The 23,353-nt window shown below is 35.5% G+C and overlaps 1 protein-coding gene across 2 annotated transcripts in view; it reads left to right on the top strand.

The window, feature by feature from the left end:
- The window catches only part of LOC121316976 (pleckstrin homology domain interacting protein), an 88,001-nt gene that overhangs the window by 9,684 nt on the left and 54,964 nt on the right, over positions 1 to 23,353 (top strand). For both annotated transcript variants that reach the window (XM_041252435.1, XM_041252433.1), the window contains exons 5-12: positions 1,192 to 1,342; positions 1,429 to 1,527; positions 1,723 to 1,883; positions 17,977 to 18,198; positions 19,050 to 19,150; positions 22,413 to 22,483; positions 22,942 to 23,042; positions 23,129 to 23,169. In XM_041252435.1, coding sequence (XP_041108369.1) covers positions 1,192 to 1,342; positions 1,429 to 1,527; positions 1,723 to 1,883; positions 17,977 to 18,198; positions 19,050 to 19,150; positions 22,413 to 22,483; positions 22,942 to 23,042; positions 23,129 to 23,169 — 947 coding nt within the window. The remainder of the gene's footprint in view (positions 1 to 1,191; positions 1,343 to 1,428; positions 1,528 to 1,722; positions 1,884 to 17,976; positions 18,199 to 19,049; positions 19,151 to 22,412; positions 22,484 to 22,941; positions 23,043 to 23,128; positions 23,170 to 23,353) is intronic.

The following is a 23,353-nucleotide window of genomic DNA, read 5'->3' as shown; positions in this document are numbered from 1 at the left end:
GGTTAATCAATTCACGTTGACGTTACTCTATGGCTGCTTCGCCTATTTTAACAAGTGAAGAAACAGAATAGGTTTCTTTTGAAAACAAAAGGGTCTTTGTTATTACAGTAATAAACAGCACATTTACTTAATCCTTTACATAACAAATGGGTCAGGAACTGCTTTGTTGTGTCAAACACTTTAAACCAATAACTATTTTTCTCGTAGACTGCAAGGTAAGTATATATTTAAGATGAGTCACTGAGCATGTAGTGTAATTTAGATGGTATGCACACATTCGGACCTTAGTCGGCTCAGGGCACAGCCGCAGTGTAAAAGCTACGTGAAAAAATGAATCTCCGTTATCAGTTGGACCTGAGTCTGCTTCGGTCCGATATGGCAGTGTCAACGCAACAATAGATACTAAAAATGTGTTTTATCTTGTAAGATCCAACCAGCTAGCTATATCCGTGGATCTATTTTGAGCAGTTTTTTCTTTTCTATTAAATTGCGTTTGTACTATACCTTTTTTTTTTTTTTTTTTTTTTTTAAATGTACATTCACAAATTTAATGTGGTAAAACCTGGCCTTGTATGTAATTTAAGTATTTTGCACTGGAAATGTTGGTGGTATATTGAAGAATGATAAAGAATAGTTGATTTTAATAATAAAATGTATTTTACAGCATGTATTTTATAGTTATTGAGAAATGTCCTTGCAGTACCTTTTATAAAATGATGGTCATTTCTTTATCTAATCCACAAAGCAAATAGTACTTTATTTCCTGGGGCATAACTGTTATGTGGAGTATGGCCATTAAACTGGTACAACAAATTTACCAGACTTTTTGGCACCTCAAGTGCAAAGTTATCATCTAGACCACATAGACTAAGCAAATGTACCACAGTAAGCAAATCTTAAGTTTGCTGTATTAGGCTTGGAGATGCCAATTGCCATGAAGCAGAATAAGTGAAGAGTTCAGCCTAGGTGTTAAGTAAGACACTTGTCTTGCCACGTGTACACATTCACGTTTATACAAAATAAACACTGCATGGATTATTCCCTAAAATAATACTATATACAGGTTCAAATGAAAAGCAGAATGGTTAATGGATTTAAGAGAGCAAAAACAAGCGTCTCTAAAATATTTTATGTATTAATAATAATAATAATAATAATAATAATAGTATATATTTTTTTGCATTTCAACAGGTTAAGATTTACAGGCATATAGCTCCAGATCATTTGCTGCAAATATGCCAATGCATCGGGCCCGTGCTGGAGAAGGAGATTCCACCAAGTGTACCTGGGGTGCACTCTTTACTGGGAGCGGGCCGTCAGTCTCTGCTTCGCACCAACAAAAGTATGAAGTCTTACAGTTCGAAATATATATTTTTTTTATAACGTCAGTCCTTGTCAGGTTAATACATGTTTTCCTGTTTGAAACAGGCTGCAAGCATGTTGTTTGGAAGGGATCTGCTCTTGCAGCTCTGCACTGTGGAAGGCCCCCTGAGCCACCATTAAACTATGGATACCCGGCAAATATAGGTAGGATTATTTACTGTAACACACATACTAAGCTACTAAATAACATTTCATTTTATTGTGGCATATATTGTGTGGACTTTTACTTTATCCTCCTTCAGCTGGTGGGGTGATATATTTTAAGAACAATGTATTGAATAAAATATTAAGATAAAAAAATAAAACATAGCCTTTATCTTTTTTTTTTTTTTTCTACAGTGGAAACCGCCTATGGAAGACGGCTGAATGGGAGTTACAGACTTGGACAACTTGTCCCCACTGCTGTCTATCAGCATATGAAGATGCACAAACGAATTCTAGGGCATCTGTCTTCAGTTTACTGCGTCACATTCGATCGAACTGGCAGAAGGATATTTACAGTAAGTAACTCACTATAGAAGTGTGTTGTGTTTACGTACCATTGCTTTACTATTTCATAGGCTATGAATTGCATTATTGTTTGTGTCATTATTAGGCTGCCTCGTTTTTTTTGTAAATCTGTAAACCAACTGTAGTAAACTGAAAGGCAACTTCTAAACAGTATATAGAATTATATATTAATTTTTTTTTTTAAAACGCACTACTTTTCAATCTGGCGTTAAACATTTAATTCACATTTACTATGAAGCAATACATCATCCAGTTTCCCAGTAAGGAAACACATAAATTAGATAAGTTATTTGCACTGAAGACCTTCATTCTGTCAGTATAGAGCAACAGAACTAGATTTACAACTACTGGTAACCTACCAATGTTTTTACTAGTGAGTGTATCGGCTTACTAGTCACTATTTTAATAAATATATTTAAAGGGAATACATTGGTTACTTAATGTGTGTGTGTGTACGTATATATATAATATATATATAGATATCTATCTATATATATATATATATATATATATATATATATATCATCTATCTATCTATCTGTCTCCAACTATTTTAATGGTGTATCTCATATTGGTATCTTTTTATAAAACATAATGTCTTTGTAAGATATCAGGAAGAATACTGTACAGTAATCTATGACTTCTTTTACAAGGCAACAGTACAGAGTAGGCAGTGCAGAGCTGATACCTTCTGACAGGTGGGCTGGCTGCAGAGAAGTGCGTTCTTCAGACCTGGGGGTTTTGTTAAAATAATGTTAAAATAACCTCCTAAAAGTAAAACATGAGCTCAAAGTTTAGTTCCATCTTACATTTCTTTTAGTAAACAATTGTACACAACAGTCTGGGACTGAAATTGCTGAGACAGAAAACCAAACGGTAGGCTTCATTCATAAAACTTGGATGCAAAGAATTAAAAGGTACTATTTAGGAATGTTTCGCTTTCTATTGGGGAAAAGTCATTATAAATAATACAACATCGTCTGCATTGTAAATATTTATCATGTTACTATTTACTTCACACCTCTGCATAATTGTGTGCCGTTTAAAATGTACAGTGTCAAAAACATTAACCTCATGATAAAAATCAAATTAATTACTAAGTAAAATGATCCAGAGGGACTCTGTATAACTTTGCACTTGTGTTTTCCTTCGCTTTTCTATTGCAAGAAAGTAAGTAAGATGGGCCAAATGGACCTCCTTGTTTGTCATTTTTCTTATGTTCTTAGTCATATACAACATAACACCTCCATGAATCTGTACTGTTTAAATCTTTTAGCAAGTAAAACAAGTAAAGAGAGTATAATGCTAAACTAGACTAGCCTGATTGATTCATGTACACCAGCGGTTTTCAAAGTGGGGTATGCATACCCCTGGGGGTTCTCAAGTGCTCCTCAGGTGGTACGCGAGAAAAATCCTGAAATGGCGGACAACGGATTTTTATTTATTTATGTATTTATTTTTTTACAACATTGTAGTATGCGACTTAGCAATCAAGTTAACCATGTTGAATCTCCTTTCAAATAAAACCACAGCCGTACTGGTGCACGTTTCCTTTCTGTTGGGCGAGGTTAGCTATAAACACCCAAGCGGCTGCTGACAGTGAGTGAGTATTGAGCGCACAAATGGCTAAATTACATAAATAGCAGTGCGGTGGTTCTCCAGTCTGTAGGCTAAAAAAAAAAAAAAGATATATATATATATATATATATATATATATATATATATATATATATATATATATATATATATATATATATATATATATATATATCATTGTATGATGTTGCTTCTTTTAAAAATGTGTAGTATTTACTAGGTACGTTTGCTTTCTGGAGTTTAATTGTTCAGTGTTTGTAGTTTAGTTTTAATCAGTTCAGTGTGTTTTATCTAAGTTTATCGAAGTTTATTTTTAAATAAGTGTTATTGAGTTTAGCTGGCAGCTGCGCCACCCTACTTTGACAGTGAAATCCCTGCACTGGAGCATACACGACTGTGTTATCTTTACTTGCAATGCTTCTATGTGTTTTTTGACTAATTTGTTGAAGAACTCCTTTCTCGAGTAATTGCATTAGCCTACGCATGTTCGCCGCTAATTCTTAAGCTAATAAAAGCAAAACGGTATTATTATTGCAAAAATGGAATCACAGATTTTAAAAATAATAATAATAATGATAATCAATCCCTAACTCCTGGATTGAGAAGTGTCTGAAATTTGTATTCCCTACTCTAGACCTATTGTGTGTTCATATCAAATAGCAAGTGCCCATCAACAAGCTATCTGGCAGCTGATTAACATGACTATCTTGCAGTCATTTTTGACTGCAAGATATACATTGCACCTTTCTACTTTAATCAAATTTAGTTTTTGGAAATATTCACTTCAAAACAATGTGCTTATTCTGGCTGGATTCGATACTGCACAAGACACACGTAGCATTTTAAATGTTAAACCATAACATTAAATTTAAATAAATAAATAAATAAATAAAAATAAAACACAACACACACACGCACACGCACACGCACACGCACACACACACACACACACACACACACACACACACACTTAATGTGTTACTCAGTATTCACATAGTTCTGCATGCTACCAGATTTTTTAAGATGGCTGTATTTGTAAATTTTAAATAGTTTTTATGCAAAATGCCCAGTCTGTTTTCTCTCTACACTTCTGCATTTGTTTGAAGAAATGCATGACTTTTGTTGAATTGCTTTCTGATTTTGTTTTAAATTAGAACCCTAGTTTTGTTTTCAAAAGATAACCTGTTTTTGGACTTTTTTTTGCCACTTATTGGTCTGGATTTAGCATTTATAGTTTTAATTTTATTTTAATTAGTTTAACAGCAGTTTTCCATAATTGGCTGAACTCTAGCCCCTCTTCCTTCCCTATGCCTTCTGAGCCAGCAAATCGAGTCCTGTTTATTTAGTTTTTTTAATGACCCACTTAACATTTTTTGTAACTTGAAGTCCTATTCGTTCATTTTAAAATACAGAATAACATAACCTTGTCTAGGGGCTGCATTGTTTACTAATAGGGGTGTACTTTTACTGAAATCTGTATATGTATATATGTGTGTGTGTATATATGTATATATTTTTCAGTAAACATTAGTCAGTACTTAAGCCTAGTAATTTGGAAATACAATTGTTTCCTGTTTTCATAGGTATGTTATAACCCTATCTCAGATGGTGGTACATGGCATTATATTTTTGCAGCTTCTTGCAAATGCACTGTAATGACAAAATAAACAAGCAGCAATTAACTCCCTTTTGATCAGCTTCTATCGCATTCTTGTTTTGTGTGTTATCTTTGCTGTGACTTTGTATAAGTAATATGCACTGGGATTCACTTATTTAAACTAAAAGAACGAAAGAAATTACAGTAAAGGTAAACCCGCAAAGAGGTCGGGGTGGCGATGTGAAAGATGTTTCAGTAAATTGGTGGCATTTCCTCCTTTTTGTTTTTCACTTCTTTAAAACGCTTTCAACATTTTGCCTGTCCGCCTTCCAACTAGGTTACTGTTGTCATCTGGCTCCAAAATAGTTCCACACCAAGCTTCTCTCTCCGGCATTCACCATGACTGTGGCAGTTATTAAATTTTCCCCCAAACGCGCAGGGTAGTTGGTCACAAAATGAGTAAGCTTAGTTCATATTGTCTTTAAAGCACACAATTACAGAGCTTTGTTTTAAAATCTCAAAAATCACACAAAAAACAATGGTATTGGGTCACATAGGATTCTGGTATCATGATATACCGTCTGTACGAAACTCAAAGATGCCTGTCTGATGCAGCCTTAAGAGGAGGTCAGATGTGGCATTTATTTTCTGTAGATTATATATCGGTGCCCATAGAAAGTCTACACCCCATTAAACTTTTTTAACATTTTGTTGTGTCAGTGCCTCAGAGTTTCATGCATTTAAATGAGGATTTTTTTCCCACTTATCTACACACCATACTCCACACTCTAAAGGGGGAAAAAAGTTTTTATTGAGGAAAAATTGTATATTAAAAATACAAAACTGAAATAGCATAATTTGATAAGTCTCCACCCCCCTGAGTTAATACTTGGTGGAAGTACCATTGGCAGCAGTAACAGCTGTGAGAATGTTGGGATAGGTATCTACCAACTTTGCACACATAGATTTGGTAATATTTGACCATTCTTTACAAAACTGTTCAAGCTCTGTCAAGTTCCTTTGGGAGTGTTGATTGACAGAAATCTTCAAGTCATGCCACAAATGTTCAATTGGATTTAGGTCAGGACTGGTCCTCTCAAGGACATTTACCTTTTTGTTACTTAGCCACTCCAGTGTAGCTTTGGCTGTGTGCTTTTGGTCGTTGTCGTGCTGAAAGGTGAACTTCCGTCCCAGTTTCAGCTTTCTTGCAGAGTGCAGCAGGTTTTCCTCAAGGACTTCTCTGTACTTTGCTCCATTCATTTTCCCTTCTATCCTGACAAGTGCCCCAGTCCCTGCCAATGAGAAACATTCCCATAACATGATGCTGCCACCACCATGCTTCACAGTAGGGATGATGTTCTTTGGGTGATCTGCTGTGTTGGGTTTGCGCCAGACATAACGCTTTGCATTTAGTCTAAAAAGTTCCATTTTAGTTTTTGCTCCAAGGGATATTCAAGGCCTTTTGATGTGTTTTTTTTTTTTTTTTTATTAATACCTATCCCCTGATCTGTGCCTTTCAACAACTTTGTCCCGGAGTATTTTTGAAAGCGCCGTGGTGCTCATGGTTGAGTCTTTTGCTTTGAAATGCACTACCCGGCAGAGGGAGCCTACAGGAACTGCTGAATTTTATCCTGAAATCGTGAATCACTACAGTTTAACACAGGTGGAGGCCACTTAACTTGGCGTTTGATTTTGAAGGTGATTGTTTACACCTGAGCTAATTTAGGATTGCTGTTACAGGGGGGGATGGGCACTTATCCAACCAAGCGATTTCAGTTTTTATTTTTAATTAATTTTCTACAAATTTCTAGAATATTTTTTTTCTTTGGAAGTTGTGGAGTAGGATGTGTAGATAAATGAAAAAAAAAAAAAAAAAAAAAAAAATAGTTTAATGCATTTTAATTCCAGGCTATAAGGCAATAAAAGGTGAACATATTGAAAGGGGGTGTAGACTTTTTATAGGCACTGTGCGTGTGTGTGTGTGTGTGTGTGTGTCTATATATATATATATATATATATATATATATATATATATATATATATATATATATATATATATATACACACACACACATGCGCTGTTCAAAATATTTTTTTTTCTGTGTAAAAACAGGTTTAAAAGGCACTGCATGGCAAAAGGACATCAGTATTGCATCTCCAACCAAGCCCCACCCCTTGTTCGCTGTATTTTTCACATACCTCTTTAGACATGCATACTGATAAATCCTCTCCTGATCACTCGTTTTAACACCAAACTCCTCAATAATGTGATCCAAGTCATTATTTTATTAGTATAACCTCTCAAAGCTCTGCAAATGTCCGTGACTTGGTTTGTATCCCCCTTTTTTTTTTTTTTTAATTTTTTTAGGCTTCATTCGGCTCCTATCGGTCTCACTGGAAAACCGCCATTAAAGATTTTCTCTGCTTTTTACTTAGAAAAGAAATGACTAAAAACCTGTGCTTTGTGTCTTTTTGTTGATGTCGGACAGGAAAGGCAAAATTGTAATGTCGGACCTGGTCCAGCAAAGGGTTAAACAAGCAGAACCTTTGCTTTGTGAGCCATGTGGCATCCCAGTTAAAACCTTCCATCTGTGAGACATTAAGGGCTCGATTCTGATGAAACCAGTGCAATTGCGGATGCATTGATTAGGGCGTGGCTTCTCCAAATGTGCGTTTCTGATCAAAATAAAATCCCAGCGCAAGCACGTTTAGTGGACCAGTGACAGCGCCTAGCCAATCAGTACTGAGTATGTTGGGAAATTTGCTGTCCAATCAGGGCCAGGCAACAATCCCTTTAAGAGACAGAATGCACTTGCGTTACCATTTTGTATGTAGAAGTGGCGATCATGTCAAGCGGCAGTAGCACAGAGTACGAAAGAAAAGCGCAAGTCAGAACAGCAAGTAGTAGGTCACTTGTCGGGAATGTGTAAACCATGCTTCACGGCACAGGAGATTGCTATATTAATAGAAGAGGTAGAGGCACTTAAGGCAGACATGTATTATTTATAGTAATTATACAAGGTACATTATTTCATGGCATTGACATTACTACATGTAAAGTGTAAAATACTTACTACCGTCCCTGACCTGTCTACCAGTAGCAACAGCTGATTCATCTTCTAGCGGGGCATGAAGTGCCGCATCATGTTCCCTCTGAGCTTGTAATATACTAGAGCTTCAGTATAACCAGGGCTTAAATTCTCATGGAATATTTCCCAGAGCCTAACTGTCCCCTGTCTCCTACCCTGTTTGTGAAAAGATCATGTAAAGAATAAAAGTACAGCTAACTTTTTTTTTTCTTTTTTTTGTGCATCTGTGTACGTTTCAGTATTGGAGATAATGTTAGGTCCTAACATTTTATTAGCAAATAAAAAGTAAAAAGATTTAGTAGTTAAAAATAATATAGTTATCTGCAGCATGTGTTAATCCTGATCATGCTGTTTTATTCAGTTATTTGTTCACAGTGTGTGTTCAAAAAGTCAAAGCCTCCTTCCCCTGGCTTTAGAAACGTGCCCGTGTTTTTATTGTGATATGCTTAAATAAAGTTGCTTAAACAAGAAGTGTGTTATTGTCCATATCCCAACACAGTTTTCAACATAATCCTGATTGTCTGACATTTTTTCATTCACATATCATGGGTAGTAAATCGACTGGGGGAAACATTTCTTAGCCACCAGGAGAAAGAGGACAACAGTGTTTATTAACAACATGCAAGAAAAAAATAAAAATAAACTGGGGGTACAGTTTAAAAATATATTTATATGGCTTCCAGTCTGCCATGTCTAGTTCTTAAACAGAATATGTTGTTAACCCTTTAAGGAATACGATTGTGTAATCACGAGCATATTGAAGTGTCATTTTGGGCCCGTGATCGCGTAAACAATATAAACGCACTTCATAGCCTTGACTTACTGGGCCACCGTACTTTGCAGTACAACAGTACTGCAGAGTCAGTTTACAGTAACACACAGAAAGTAAACATCACAGAACTTTAAACAAACGGGATTACACTGTAAATCTGATGTATTTAGACTTAGTTATATGAGAACATTTATTCTGTTATGTGTTTTTGATAACGAGTGAATATAAGCAGATAAACTAAATTGATCAGGTATGTTTTTTCCTTATTGATAATAATGGAATGAACTGTTTTATTTAATAATATTTATTTTGTGAAAAGAAATTGAGAGTAGTGGCCATTATTGCATATAAAGACCCTGCGAATAAGTGTTTATTAATGGTTGATGAATGTAAGCAAAATGCTCTTAAAACAGTAACCTTACTTTTAATTTTCAATATGTTTTAGAAAAATAGGATAATTTGGGATACACTTTTATTAGCAGCAGCAAAAAAGAGAAATTGCTACTGTAAGGATGAACATGTAGTTTTTTGTGATTCCTAGAAGGTGTGTGTGTGCATTGTTCTGAAGTGAAGGAAGCAAAAGCATACTATTGATAGTATCCTACCAGGATCACAGTAAATGGACGTATTTCCTTCCAGAGAAGTGTGTTTGTTGGCTTGTTGCAATCAGTCTACCAAAATAAACCCATACTTTTTAAGTGTAATTACATATGAATGCAGTTTTAAAAGAACAAAACCAAATCTATGACTGAACATAGCCAGAAAAAGTATCAGGGCTCTGCTCACATGTAAAAATAAATAAATAATTTACACACAGTTTTCCAAAAATAAGTATTAGGGCCCTTTCATGCCTAGTTTGTTTGAGTGGCAGTGGGGTTGGGTAATTTGCAATAGAGTTCAGTTAACACCCAAGTTGGGTTTGTATTTACAGGTGTGAAATGTCCAAAATATTTGTTTCACTTCAGTATGCACCAAACAAGGGCACTCTGAATCACTTGAAAAGGTGGTCTTGGCTTGATTTGAGCAGGGACTCTCATTGGTTTCCCCCTCAGTCAGGCTGTGTGAAACCAGTCGCGTTAGAATTCACAACACAGCAGAAACCGAACCAAATGGTGATATAACGCATAACCCACAGTCCACATGAGCCAAGTTATTAAAAGAAAGGAGGCATAAATATAGTTTCTCACACGAGGAGCCGTTTCAGACAAAAGTGTGTCAGACATGCAGAGAGAGACCAAGTGATGCACAGAGAGAAAGACCAAAGACATTTATGTATGTAACATCAGGACACATTTATAAAGCCTTAATGGGTTTACTTGTTTTACCAAGACAGGAACATTATTTAACATGCATGTTGATTTTTTGCAATATAAATGGGGCTTCAGGTTTTATTTTTGATCATGTGATGTCGCTTTAAAGCTTATTTTGAGCTGATTTGGTTTCTAATTAAACTCCTGAAAAAGCTGTTAATTACAAAACATGGCCTTCATATCTTGATTGAGCCTCTGTTCACCTTATTTTTTATTTCAAACAGAGCTGATAAATTACATTAGTTTCGCATCCTAACTCTCATTTAATTTGTGCAGTCCCCTAATTTAGCCTCCAGTGTGTTATTTAACATTCTGCTTTTGTTATTTTCCCCACTGGTTTTTAATAGAGATGTCGTGACAGGTTTTTATTTTCAGCATTAGGCTCTAGGGAGTGTACACTGATAGCAAATCTTCATTTGTAGCAACAAAAAAAAAAACTCCTAAACCCAGTTTGCAATGAGTAGTTAAAAGTTATCTTAATTAGGATGCAGAGACGACTTATTATTATTTCAAGGGAGACAGAGGTGGAAAATGAACTAAAATGTAATCGCTTTATATAAAGCTACAGATGCACGTCTCTGGGGGAAGCTTGATGCCTATAAATAAACATTAGGAGTACTCTATCACCCACAAAGCTGGCGCCTGTGTGAAATGTGTATATATATGTACAGTCTTTCTACATATTTTTATATATTTTTTTTTTTTTTTTTTTGTATTGAGGCTTTACAGTACCGACTTATTTGCAGTTGATCTTTCTTTCCCCTTTTTACATAGCACGTGCCGAGGTTAATACTTCTGCATCAACAAAATACATATAATAAACTTTATTTACAACTTAAATTATTTTTTTCAGCTACGGTTTAACAAAAATAGAACCTTTTCAATTAGAGGTTTTTTTTTTTTTTTTTTTTTTTTTTTTTTTTTATCAACAGAAACAATTTTTTGGCCTTTCTCTGTAGTATGGTTTTCTAGAAAGTTTTAATTGCACAGTTGGTACAATCACATTCTGCATCTTTTAGCTTTTTTTTTCTAAGGTTACATGTCTAGCTACACATTCACAAATATTAGACACGCATAAAATCTCCACAAAATACACAATCTTGTAAATAAACAGTAACTATTACAAACTGAGTTCAAAACCCAAACGTTAGCCACGTGCCTCGCTCCTTAAGACCAATACATTATAAAATCTGCTTATTCAGGTGCTGAGACTGGGGCACTTTACATCATCAGTAATAAAATCACTGCTGCCATTAACATTGCACTAGTCTGATAGATGTTTATGGGGGGGGGGGGGGGGGGGGGGGGGTGGATTGATTATATATATTAATAGTTCAGTGTGTTACTGTAGCACCTCACAGAAAATGTGTTAGTGTTTTATTATAACATGCCAGTTTAAATTTTAATCTAAATTTAAAATTAAAAAAAATGCAGGATTAGATGAACATTTTATTATTATTATTATTATTATTATTATTATTAAACATTTTATTACCTGGAGACATGTTGAAGGAATCCTCATTTTTACGTCTTCCAGTTCTGTACGTAAAGTAAAAATGCCCTTCTAACTGTCTTGCAAACCACACATTTACAGGTAACGGCAGTTTATAGTCACAGCAACAGCTTTAAATTGGGCACACCGTAGAGCCCTGGGTATATCTTTTTGTTAAGTGGTTACCATATGTCAGGCTCGGAAGAATCACTGGATGATTACAGGATATTATCTTGAAATTAACCCAAGTTATTTGAGACTGGGTTTCAGATTTGAATACAAAGAATCCATTTGTGATTAGTAGTGTGCTGGTGTAATATGCAAGTCATATTGAAAGTGAAGAAAAATGTTGACTGTGTTCCAAAAAGGGATGGATTTAGAAATTAAGAGTAATTCTCAAGTTTTTTTAAAAAACATTTTTTAAAATGTTTTATAGACAAACATGGATGTAGATCTAGCACAGTGTAAATGTATTGATATATAGCTGCAACATATGTGAAAATAGACACAAATTCAGAAAACTGGTTCATGGATTTGGCAACACAGTTTCTTCAAATTGCAACCTTGCTAAAATATAGTTAAACTGTACAATCATTCTTAGCAAGCAGATCTGCAATATGACCCACATTTGGGGTCTCCTATACAGCACTGTAATCTGAGAGAGAAGCAATTTTCTGAATGCTGAAATTGTGCTGGCTGTTTTCACATTGTTGCAGCTACATACTATTATTGGGATATGTTGTAACAAATATACCTGTAACAAGTTTATTTGCTGTCTAGATTATTTTAAAAGAAATACATTTGGAATCCCGGATTTCCATGTTGAAATCGCTTACGGCTATGGTTTTGAAAACTCCCTGCACGATTGGTGGGTACAACAAAGTTTACAGTTTTTCCAAAGCAGGTTGAAATCTGTGTTTTTTCGTTCCAGGATTTGGTGAGCAGTAACGACTTAACAAAAAAATTAAATATGATTAGTTTTCTCAGAGAATGAGCAAAAGGCTTGGCTGCTAGATTTCAGAAACTAGTACACAGAAGGATCAGTTTGTTTTTAAATAAATATGAACAATGGAAATCCAAATAATGGTGTTTTCAGAAAATAAAAGTACGATACTCATCACTTGGATTATTGTACAAAATGGTATTTCTTTGTAAAGAATTCCTTGCTCTGATTGCATAAATCAGTTGGTGACTTCCAATACTTTGAGGTCCCAGAATGAAAAGGCGGGGATGTGGTCTTTTTCTTCTAATCCCTCTTAATGGGTAATGTGTGCATAAGGTGTCTAGGCTTAGACCATCCTCTTAAGAACAAGTTTGTTTATGATCTGTTTTTGCTTTTCCTGGCGCCGCTAGCAGAGTAGTAGTGCCAAGACTGTCTTTGTATGTGTGCCTATACGTTTTTACTCCTGTCTATACTTTGTCTGTGTCCAAGATATCATTTAACACTGTGGATTAAAGGAGATTAGGACAGCCATCTTGACTTTAGAACCATAAATTAAAGTTATCTGTTAACAAAATTTGGAAGTAGAATTTAATTAGTGTTTTGGTAATGTAGAATAAAAAAAATAAATAAATAAATAAATACTCCCTCAGAGGCTTACAGGGATTATGAAGAAGTTTATGCAGAAACCACACATTGAAAGAATTAAAAGCTGATGGTATTATTTTTTATGTGTGTAGAGAAGGCGGCCGTGTCTAAAAGGCATGTAAAAGCTAGTTGGAGAAGTAATCCATTGCGCAGCGATATGGCAGACTTGTTTTTGTATCTGCAGTCTCTTTTTTTTTTTTTCCTACTGCAAATTAGATGGCTTAGTTTAAGTGATGACGGACAAACGGTACAGTGGTTGTATTGTGTATTATACAGTGAGGCACAATCAGCAGCCATATAAACTGGATATTAAATGGACATACTGAAATGTATTTTTTTTTGTTAGCTATTAAAGCAGATTACTCAGTGACGTGATTTGCTATTTAGTTAGGGGCTGTCTAAGGCAAGTAGAAGAGAGATCAGGCACAAGCTGTGTGTTGTATTGAAAGCAGTAGATGCTGTGTCAGCATAGCAAGAAAAGAGAAACATGCCATAATAAAAGGTTATATTGAGGTGTGTCTGACTTTTAAACCCGTTTTTGATCCAATTTTTGTTTTATTATTCTCTTTTTGTGGCCAAAATGAGACAGGAACTTGTATATTATAGGAATAGATTGTTTTGCACTTTCCTACATATGTACATGAAGATTACAAAAAAATATATTTTTTAATATATGTTTGTTTCCATGGCAGCATAGAAATATATGATTATAATAGCTTTAAAACATCAGATTTTATCAGATGGTTGCAAAGGATCCTCAATTTATGTGCACAACCCCAATCATGATTTTATTATGAATATTTTAGTGAGGAATATAGAAAAATATCAGTGGCATTTCTTTGCAGACTGTCCTGGCATCTTTGCACTGGGCTGTGAAGTGCTGTAAAGCACTGTAATGATGGTGACACTGTATATTTACATACAAATGTGTATCTATCCCTTTTTAATACTGTTCTTGGGGAATCAATCTGATTTTGTGCATATTATGTATGAAGCCGATATTAGAAAGATTACATGCAATTTGGATTCTTCTGTCAGCCTTGTGCTGACTGTAGTTTAGCAATGACCTGAAAGTATTTATGTGGTATGAAGTTAAACTCGTGTCACATGATCTCAAACTAATTTTTGCAGCACCAGCAGTCAAATGTAGATGGAACAGAAATCGTTTTTTGTATTCTTTTGCTAAAAGACCACTTTTTTTTTTTTTTATTAACATTTGCTTTGTTTATCTTTTAGTTCTGACTTCAACATATTAATTTATTTAACATGTATGGTCTATAATTTGATCTAAACAACAGTGGCTATAATAGATAATAAAATGTGTGTACCAAGATAATGAAAATCTAACGCACTTGAGTCTATAAGAAAACGCCAGGGGTGGTCCGATATTTCATAAATGTGTATAAATGTTAACTTGGTTTGAATTTATTTTGTAAAATTAACTGGAAAACTATGCAACCTTTTATTTTGTAAGGCTAAACAGTGCAATTTTTTAAACAGTGTGTCTGGTCTGCTTATAACACATTGAAAGAAAGAAACACATTTTACTATAAGAATAAAGAATAACGGTTTTTGTGGAAAATGTGAGTAATTTCAGTTTCACAGTTCAGATGCATGCAGCAGTGTGACAAAGATATCATCAGGCTAATGATTCACAATTTCACCCCGCCATCCCCTGCCATAGCACTCCATCATACAGCGCTTTCTTACATGACTAGTTAATTAATCTAAAAATACATGTACCTGAGATGAAAATTGATGTGGAAATGTTTCTCATATTGTACTTTAGTATGTAGTGGCACTACTTCCTTCTTACCGTAAGTGGGATGGATAACCTTTTGAATTATTCAATTAAAAAAAAAAGGTTGTTACTTTATATCCTGTAATTGTTGTTTGCACAACAAAATAAAAATGCTAAATTTTAAAATTCAGCTTTGGTTAAAAGGTGAATTAACTTAAAATGAACTCCTATACAGTTTTTTAATTTTTATTATTTACAGTATTTAAGAAGGTTGTTGTCGTGTTTTGTTTTGGAAACCATCTGTAGTAAGCTGAAAAGCTAGTTAAGTTAGTCTAGATTAATTAACTGAACTGTGACATTTATAGCTTTCAAGGGGCAGCTTTACTTGTTTTAATAAACAACCATATATATATATATATATATGATATAATTTTTATTTGTTTTCTTATTTAGCTTGCTTCCAAGCTACAGTAGAACTTGTCATGAGTATAACCACTTGCTGCAACATGCAGTAGCTGAAGAATGGTGTTCTTACAGTTCATACTAGTGGCAGCCAAGTTAAGGAGCTTTTGTGTCTGCAGCTGAAACTACCTTTCAGGGAATTCCAACAAGCTGGTCTAATTTCTGATGAAGTAAAAGTGCACAGGAGGTTAAAGAAGGTTCTTATTGGATGAGACTCAAGATCAAAGGTAAACATAGATCCACCATAATACTTGCCTAACACCACATTTAAATGAATAAGAAGTGATCAATTAACAGTTCAAGTTGTTTCCCTGTGTTCAATTTCCAGTGTTAATTTTTAGGCCTGTTAATTTAGTAATTCCATCATAGCATGTCCCTAGAGATGCTATACAATGTTCTGCAGTCAAATATATACAAGTAGGGAATCAAAGTTACGAAACCGACATCTGGATAAAATTTTAAACTGAACGATACCGACCAAAAGATTATTATTTTTTTTTTTTTTCTACAATGAAAAAGCTTCGGCAGTCTTAGCATTTTTGGGAGCTTGTTGAAATCTTTGCTACATGTATCCCTTCATTTTAATATGGTAACATAAATCAAGTTAAAACAAGACCTTGCCTGATTGCCCTCAGTAGGGGTAACCGCAGCTTCAGATTTAGTCTGGGTGTTCAGATGGCAGGGTCTGTTTTTCTTTGTAGGTTTGTTGATGAAAGCTGTTGCTGCTAACCTAAATCTTTCATTTAAAAAAAAAAAAAAAAAAAAAAAAAAAAAGTTAAAAAAGCACCCTAAGAAGTAAAAAGCTGGTGCTGAAAGTTTGAGTTAAATCGTTGAGTGTGTAGCATCTGTTAAAATACCTTGTAGACCTAATGTAAAATGAGTGATGTTAAACTGACTGGCATAGAGTCTACCAGCCTGTGGAATTCTGCAGGAAAAATGCAGCACCATTCTTCCACGAGAAAGTCAATCCACTCACGCCTGGTTGGTGGAGGTGGAAAACGCTGTCTCGGGCGTTGTTCCAGAATATCCCATAAATGCACGATTGGGTTCAGATCTGGTGACTGAGAAGGTCATGACATATGGATAACATCGGTGTCATGGTCATCAAACCATTGGGTGACCACACATGCTCTGTGGATGGGGGCATTTTCATCTTGGAAGACATGCTGCAACATGGGGTGAAGATGATCACTTGGTACCATTAAGTAGCGATTAGCATTGACTTTGCCATCTAAGGAAATGAGTGCAACCAAACCATGCCAGTAAAATGCGCACCACAACATTACAGAACCACCAGAAACCTTCACAGTTGGAACCAAGCACTCAGGACTGTAGAGCTCTTTAGGTTGGCGCCACACGTGCACTCGTCCATTTGTCGAGAACATGGTGAAGGATAATTTATCTGTCGATATCACATTTCTCCACTGCTCGGTAGTCCATTGCCTGTGCTCTTTGCACCACGGGACTCGCAAACGTGCATTGCCAGGTGTGATGAGTGGTTTGTGCACTGCAACCCGACTATGGTATCCTGCTCTGTGGATTTCTCGGTTGACCGGTTTTTGATGAAACTGGCTGGTCGCTCCCCAGGTTGAAATTTGTAGTCAATTGATCTGCAGTTGCTCGCCTGTTTTGTTTTGCACTTGCACGAATTAATGCGTGCATATCACAATCCTGGAGTATGCACTTCTGCCCACTGTTGCCCTTTGCTGATGGTGTCTTTTCCTTGGAGTTCCATGCTGACATCACCTTAGACACTGTTGCTCGTGAAACATCAGCAAGTTGAGCTGTCTTGGTCACTGAAGCTCCTACCAAACACGCCCCAACAATCACCCCTCTTTCAAAGTCGCTGAGGTCTCCTCTTGCAGCCATGTTAGCCATAATTATAGGCAACCAGGCTTGTCCAGCATTTTTATACATGATCCTAAGAATGGGGCAGACGGTGGGGGCCTGATTTTTATAGCTTTAATTTTTTGCTGCTATCTGTGTGACATTTTAAATTGGAAGGGTTTCCACATCAGAAACTGTTTTAAAATGCTGCCAAACAGTAACACTGTTACTTTGCAGTCAACATGTTAAATAATACAATTTCAAAAGCCACGAGCTGCAGTTCTACTCGGACGTGATTTTCCTCTTACAACCAACCAGGACTACCAGGAAAATAATAACTAAGAAACTGAATGTCTCAATACAGTAATTTTACTCTTTCTACATTATGTCTAATTGTATTATACAGCAGTATGAGTGGTGCAATAACACTGTTGTGCTTATTTATCACAAATGTGGTTCGGTTTTATTGAAAACCAGTTGGACGAGTTGATAAAAAACAAAAAAAAAAAACCCAATCATAACTGACAAGCATCCCTGTAGAAGTATGCAGTGAAACAGCTGGAATGACTAACAGTAACTCTGGACTTCTTGTGCTCTAATTGATTTCAGGGCTCAGATGATTGTTTAGTTAAGATCTGGGCAACTGATAGTGGCCGGCTGTTAGCCACACTGAGAGGACATGCGGCTGAGATCTCTGACATGGCTGTGAATTATGAGAACACAATGATTGCTGTAGGCAGCTGTGATAAAATGATAAGAGTGTGGTGTCTTCAAACCTGTGCCCCCCTCGCTGTTCTAGAAGGCCATGAGGCGTCTATCACTTCACTGCAGGTAAGCCAAGGCAATAGTGTATTTTTGATTGATTTTTTTAAATCATGTTGTTTTATGTGAGAAACATTTTGTATATGTGGAGCAAGTCACACGTCTGTCCATTGGGTAGAAGTAGTGACGCTGTGCTGTGTAAGTAATTCGTATACAAGAACATTTCTCAGTCTTTTTGCAGAGTCACTTGGGAACTAATCTGCGATGGCGGAGAAATTAAATTTGTCTTAAAGCATTAACTAGAGTGCAAGCTGTGTAACACATCATACGTCAGTTCTACCTACCAAACATCTGTGCACTGTGACTGTGTCCCTTATAGTTCTCTGTTGTTGTTCAGCCTCTAAATGTATTGTATAACTTTAAAGACCACTGACAGAAAAAAAAAAAAAAAAAACGCCGAAACATTTTGGAAAGTAACCTAAAACAATAATTTCATTCCGTATATAAGCCTAGAGAAGAGGGGGAAAAAAAGGAAAATTACATAACTCACAAATAGCTAAAAATAAGCACCGAAAAATGTAATTAATAAAAAACGAAAATCAGAAGCCCTATGGATAATGTATGATAATTAAAATAAACACTATCAAGAGCTATATGTTGAAAAAAAGAAAACTCTTCAGCTGACAGCCTGACGTAATTAACTGGCATTAGTTAGCATTTGCAGTTAATTACACAAAAGCATACCTGCACACATGGTAAATGCCAGTTTCTAACAAAATTAATTTGTTATTCTTGTAAACTTTTTCTGCTAGCTACATATTTTGACCCTTTGTCCAGCACCAATCCAGTCCTGACAGCTCAGCTTGTACAGTAGAATTATACTGACAGTTGTGAACACCTGCCTCTGGTTTTGTTTCTAGTTTTCTCCACTGTGCAGCGGATCCAAGAGGTATCTATCTTCCACCGGAGCAGACGGCTCCATTTGTTTCTGGCAGTGGGATGCCAGGACATTAAAATTTAGGTCAGTTGCTAATTATACCTATCTTATATATATATATATATATATATATATATATATATATATATATATATATATATATATATATATATATATATATATACACACACACACAGTACCAGTCAAAAGTTTGAGTACACTTGCTGGAAACTAGGTTTTTTCCATAATTGAAAATGTTTTACATCATACACGTTTCTGTAAATACTTGAAAATGAAAACACATGCTACAATATACAAAACAAAACGTAAGGAGTATCAAAGCAATGTTTAAGAAAATTGAAAATGTTCTCTAAATCTTGGATTCCTCAAAGTAGCCACCATTTGCCTCAATAACAGCCTCACAAACACAAGGCAAAGTTTCAGCAGGAAATCACCCGACATGTCTTCCCAGCTCTTCTGCAGCAATTCCCAGAGATGTAGAGCACTTGTGGGTAGCTTTGCTTTGACTCTTCTGTCCAGTTCATCCCATACAAGTTCTATGGGATTGAGGTCTGGAGACTGGGCAGGCCAGGTCATTAGATTGAGTTGTCCTTCACTTTCCTTCTTCGCCACATAGTTCTTGCACAACTTTGAGGTGCGTTTCGGGTCATTATCTTGCTCAAGAATGAAGGACTGCCCAACTAGCCGTAATCCTGATGGAATGGCATGCCTCTGAAGTATGCTGTGATAGCCATGCTGGTTGAGCTTGCCATGGACTTGGTAAAGATCACCAACTCAGTCACTAGCAAAGCAACCCCAGACCATGACACTGCCTCCTCCATGCCTGACAGTGGGAACCACACATGCAGAACTCATGCGCTCACCCTCTCAGCGTCTTACAACTACTCGGCGGTTGGACCCAAATATTTCAAATTTGACTCATCCACTCCTCAAACGTCCAGTTTCTGTGGTTTTTTTTGGCCCAGGCAAGTCTCTTCCTCATATTCTGCCCTCTTAACAATGGTTTCTTTGCAGCAATTCTTCCAGTTAGGCCAGCTTCACGCAATCTTCTCTGAACAGTTGATGTTGAAACATCTGTACTTCTAGTAGCATTTAGCTGAGCTTGTATTTCAGGGGCAGTTAATCACCGGTTTTGCAGACTTGCGACTCAATGAACTTGTTCTCTGATTCTGAGGTGACCCTTGGCCTGCCTGATCTTGTTCGGTCCTCATGAGTGCCAGTTTCTTCAAATCGTTTGATCTTGGCCACAGCAGTTACAGACACTTGCAAAGTTCTTGCGATTTGTCTTAAAGATTGACCTTCATTTCTTAAAGTAATTACAGACTGTCTTTTTTCTTTGCTTAACTGAGCGTATTTTGCCATTTCCTGCTCCCTTACATTCAGGAATGACAAACTTGTGCCTATGCTACCTATATTTATAGTAATCATGGACCCTCACCTGTTAGCAATAATTGGTGACAAAAGGTTAATTAGGAAACATGCTAGTTAACCCAGAGAACATCTAACAAAGACACTTATGCTCTGGCTAGTGTTCTAACACCGTGTTATGTACATTTCAGACTTTTAACTGACTTGGGCTTCAGACTGAAATCCCCTTGCTTTGGGTGACCATTTCATTGAAATTGACAAGATTTACATTTTCATTTAAAAATGACAATTTTTAATGCAGTTCACTTACAATTATCAGCTTATATAAGTACATGTATCATATAATGAAATCTTAAGTGTTTATAGACAAGTTTATATAGTTAAAAGCATAGATAATCATGAAAAACCTGGTTTCAAGCAGGTGTACTCAGACTTTTGACTGGTACTGTGTGTGTGTGTGTGTGTATGTGTGTGTGTGTGTGTATATATATATATATATATATATATATATATATATATATATATATATATATATTATATAATATATATATATATATATATGGACACACACACACACAGTATTACTCTACTAGGTCACAACATGTGAAACTGAAACGGCACTTGAATTTTGTTAATGTTTTTGTAGGGATCTGATATTTTCACTTCAGCGCTGCAGCTGGTATAACTTTGTAATCAGGTAGCCTGGATACAGAAGTTAAAAATTAATACAAGATCTTAAACATGCTGTGAAACTGTCACCAGTTGTGTTAATGCTGTGTTACTCATTAATAAGTAGAAAAATTGCATGCTTGGTACAGTGTGTTTACAGAAGTGATTGTGTGCATGTTTTATTGTCTGTTTAACTGCTATTTAACAGGATTTACAAAATGAAGCAACATCAGAAGAAAACTCAATCAAAACATTGATTTATTTTGATTGTCTTTGGTATATATATTTTCAGACGCATACATACTACTTTAGTCATCTCATCATTTTGCCTATGTTGATGCTTATTCAAGAATTTAACAAAAATCTCATAAGCCATTTCAGATGTAGACTTCATATGTTCTGTATTATTGAAACTCAATTGAGCAAAATGTAATAGTACATTTACTTCAGTCTTATTTGGCTGCCATATTGTGGCCATGTGATGTTTTGCTTTCTGGATGATATAGACCAAACAGTTTGAGAGATGCTGTCAAAGCACCATGGTATTCTGTGGTTCTGTTAGTCAAGTTTATAAAAACCGTCCAGTAAAAAGTTTTTTCAGTAACCTTTACCTGTTGGTAGCACCCATTTTATGGCTGCATTTATTTTAACCTCTCGACATAGTTCAGAAACTGATTAAGTTATTTACAAAGTTCATATATACTTTTTACTCATTTTACTGATTTTTGTCACATATCCATTTAATTAGCATTTACATATCATTCTTTTTTTAGGTGCCATTTCCTCTACTGTTCCCCCAAAATGCTCTTTTTAATAATAATAATAATAATAATAATAAAATAATAATAATAATAATAATAATACATTTTTTTGTTTATTATTATTATTATTATTGTTGCTAATTGACCATGAAACTAAGTTGAAATACTGTTGTGATCGGTAAGAGTTGATAATGCTGTAGTCAAAAACACGTGGACCCCAAACGTATATAATTGTGTTTTATGTTTCTTTACTGTTTTGTAATGCAAGGCTGTGTTGACTTTTACTTTTTGTCTCACTGCCACACAATTTCAGCCAAGAACTCTTGGTTTCAAATCTCTGGCCCTCAACAGGGGGGATGATTTACTTATAACTGAATTACTTACTTCCTTTTATCCCTGCCCTACCTAGATGTAAACCCGCAGTACATATCAGGAGGAACCATTTGTTTTGCTTGTGTATTTTGTACCGTTTTTTTTTTTTTCTTTTTGTTATGCACATTTACTGAACTTTCCTTTTGTGTTTTTAGTCAGCGAAAAAGTAAATTTACAGAAAGGCCAAGACCCGGAGTCCAAATGATCTGTTCTTCCTTCAGTGCTGGTAACACTTTCACACTTTATTGTACTGTTTTTGGTTTTAGATTTCTAGTTTGTCCTCTAAAGCTAAGCATCTGAACTAGGACATTTGAAAACCAATGCTGTTGTGTGTTTTTTTTTTTTTTTCCTTTTTGGCAAATAAAAAAAAAAAAAAAAAAATTCGGGGTGGGTGTGCTAATGGCTTTTTGTTTCCTGCTGCACTGGTTTTGACCTGTTGTGAAGCATATGCATTAAAAATGTTAAAGAATTGATAAACATGTGTACTGTAAACACTATGGACTTGCAAGTTCTTTTCTTTTTTGCATTTATTGTATCTTCACAACATTTAACCTTATTTTTCATTTAAACTCTTTTTCGTACTCAGTTTCAGGTTATTTGTCACATGTTTGCTTTGAGTAATAGTTATGTAAATTGCACTCAAAGTGTGAAAAGTAACGTTACCGATTTTTTTTTTTTTTTAAGGTGGAATGTTCTTGGCTACAGGAAGCACGGATCAAATAATTAGAGTGTATTTCTTTGGCTCGGGACAGCCTGAGAAAATATCTGAATTGGAATCTCATACTGTAAGTATGGAAAACTTGTGCTTTCAAAGTAAATGGACCATAAAGTATACAAATGACAATGTGTTTTTTGTTTCTGCTTTTGATAGGATAAAGTGGACAGCATACAGTTCTCTAACACTGGTGAGAGGTAAGCGTTCTACTGTAAATACATTAACATGTATTTAAGACATCTGTTTTATCACATTTATCCTGTTTTGGGCTTTATAAATACAGCAGGTATCAAGATCCAATTGGCATAAAAAAACCCTGCATATAACAATCTGGAGTATTTATACGTTTCCAGCAACTTCAAATCATTAGCCCTAAGGGTA

The sequence above is a fragment of the Polyodon spathula genome, chromosome 6 (genome assembly GCF_017654505.1).
Source record: "Polyodon spathula isolate WHYD16114869_AA chromosome 6, ASM1765450v1, whole genome shotgun sequence".
NCBI lineage: Eukaryota > Metazoa > Chordata > Actinopteri > Acipenseriformes > Polyodontidae > Polyodon > Polyodon spathula.
This window is presented reverse-complemented; position numbering and strand designations above follow the sequence as displayed.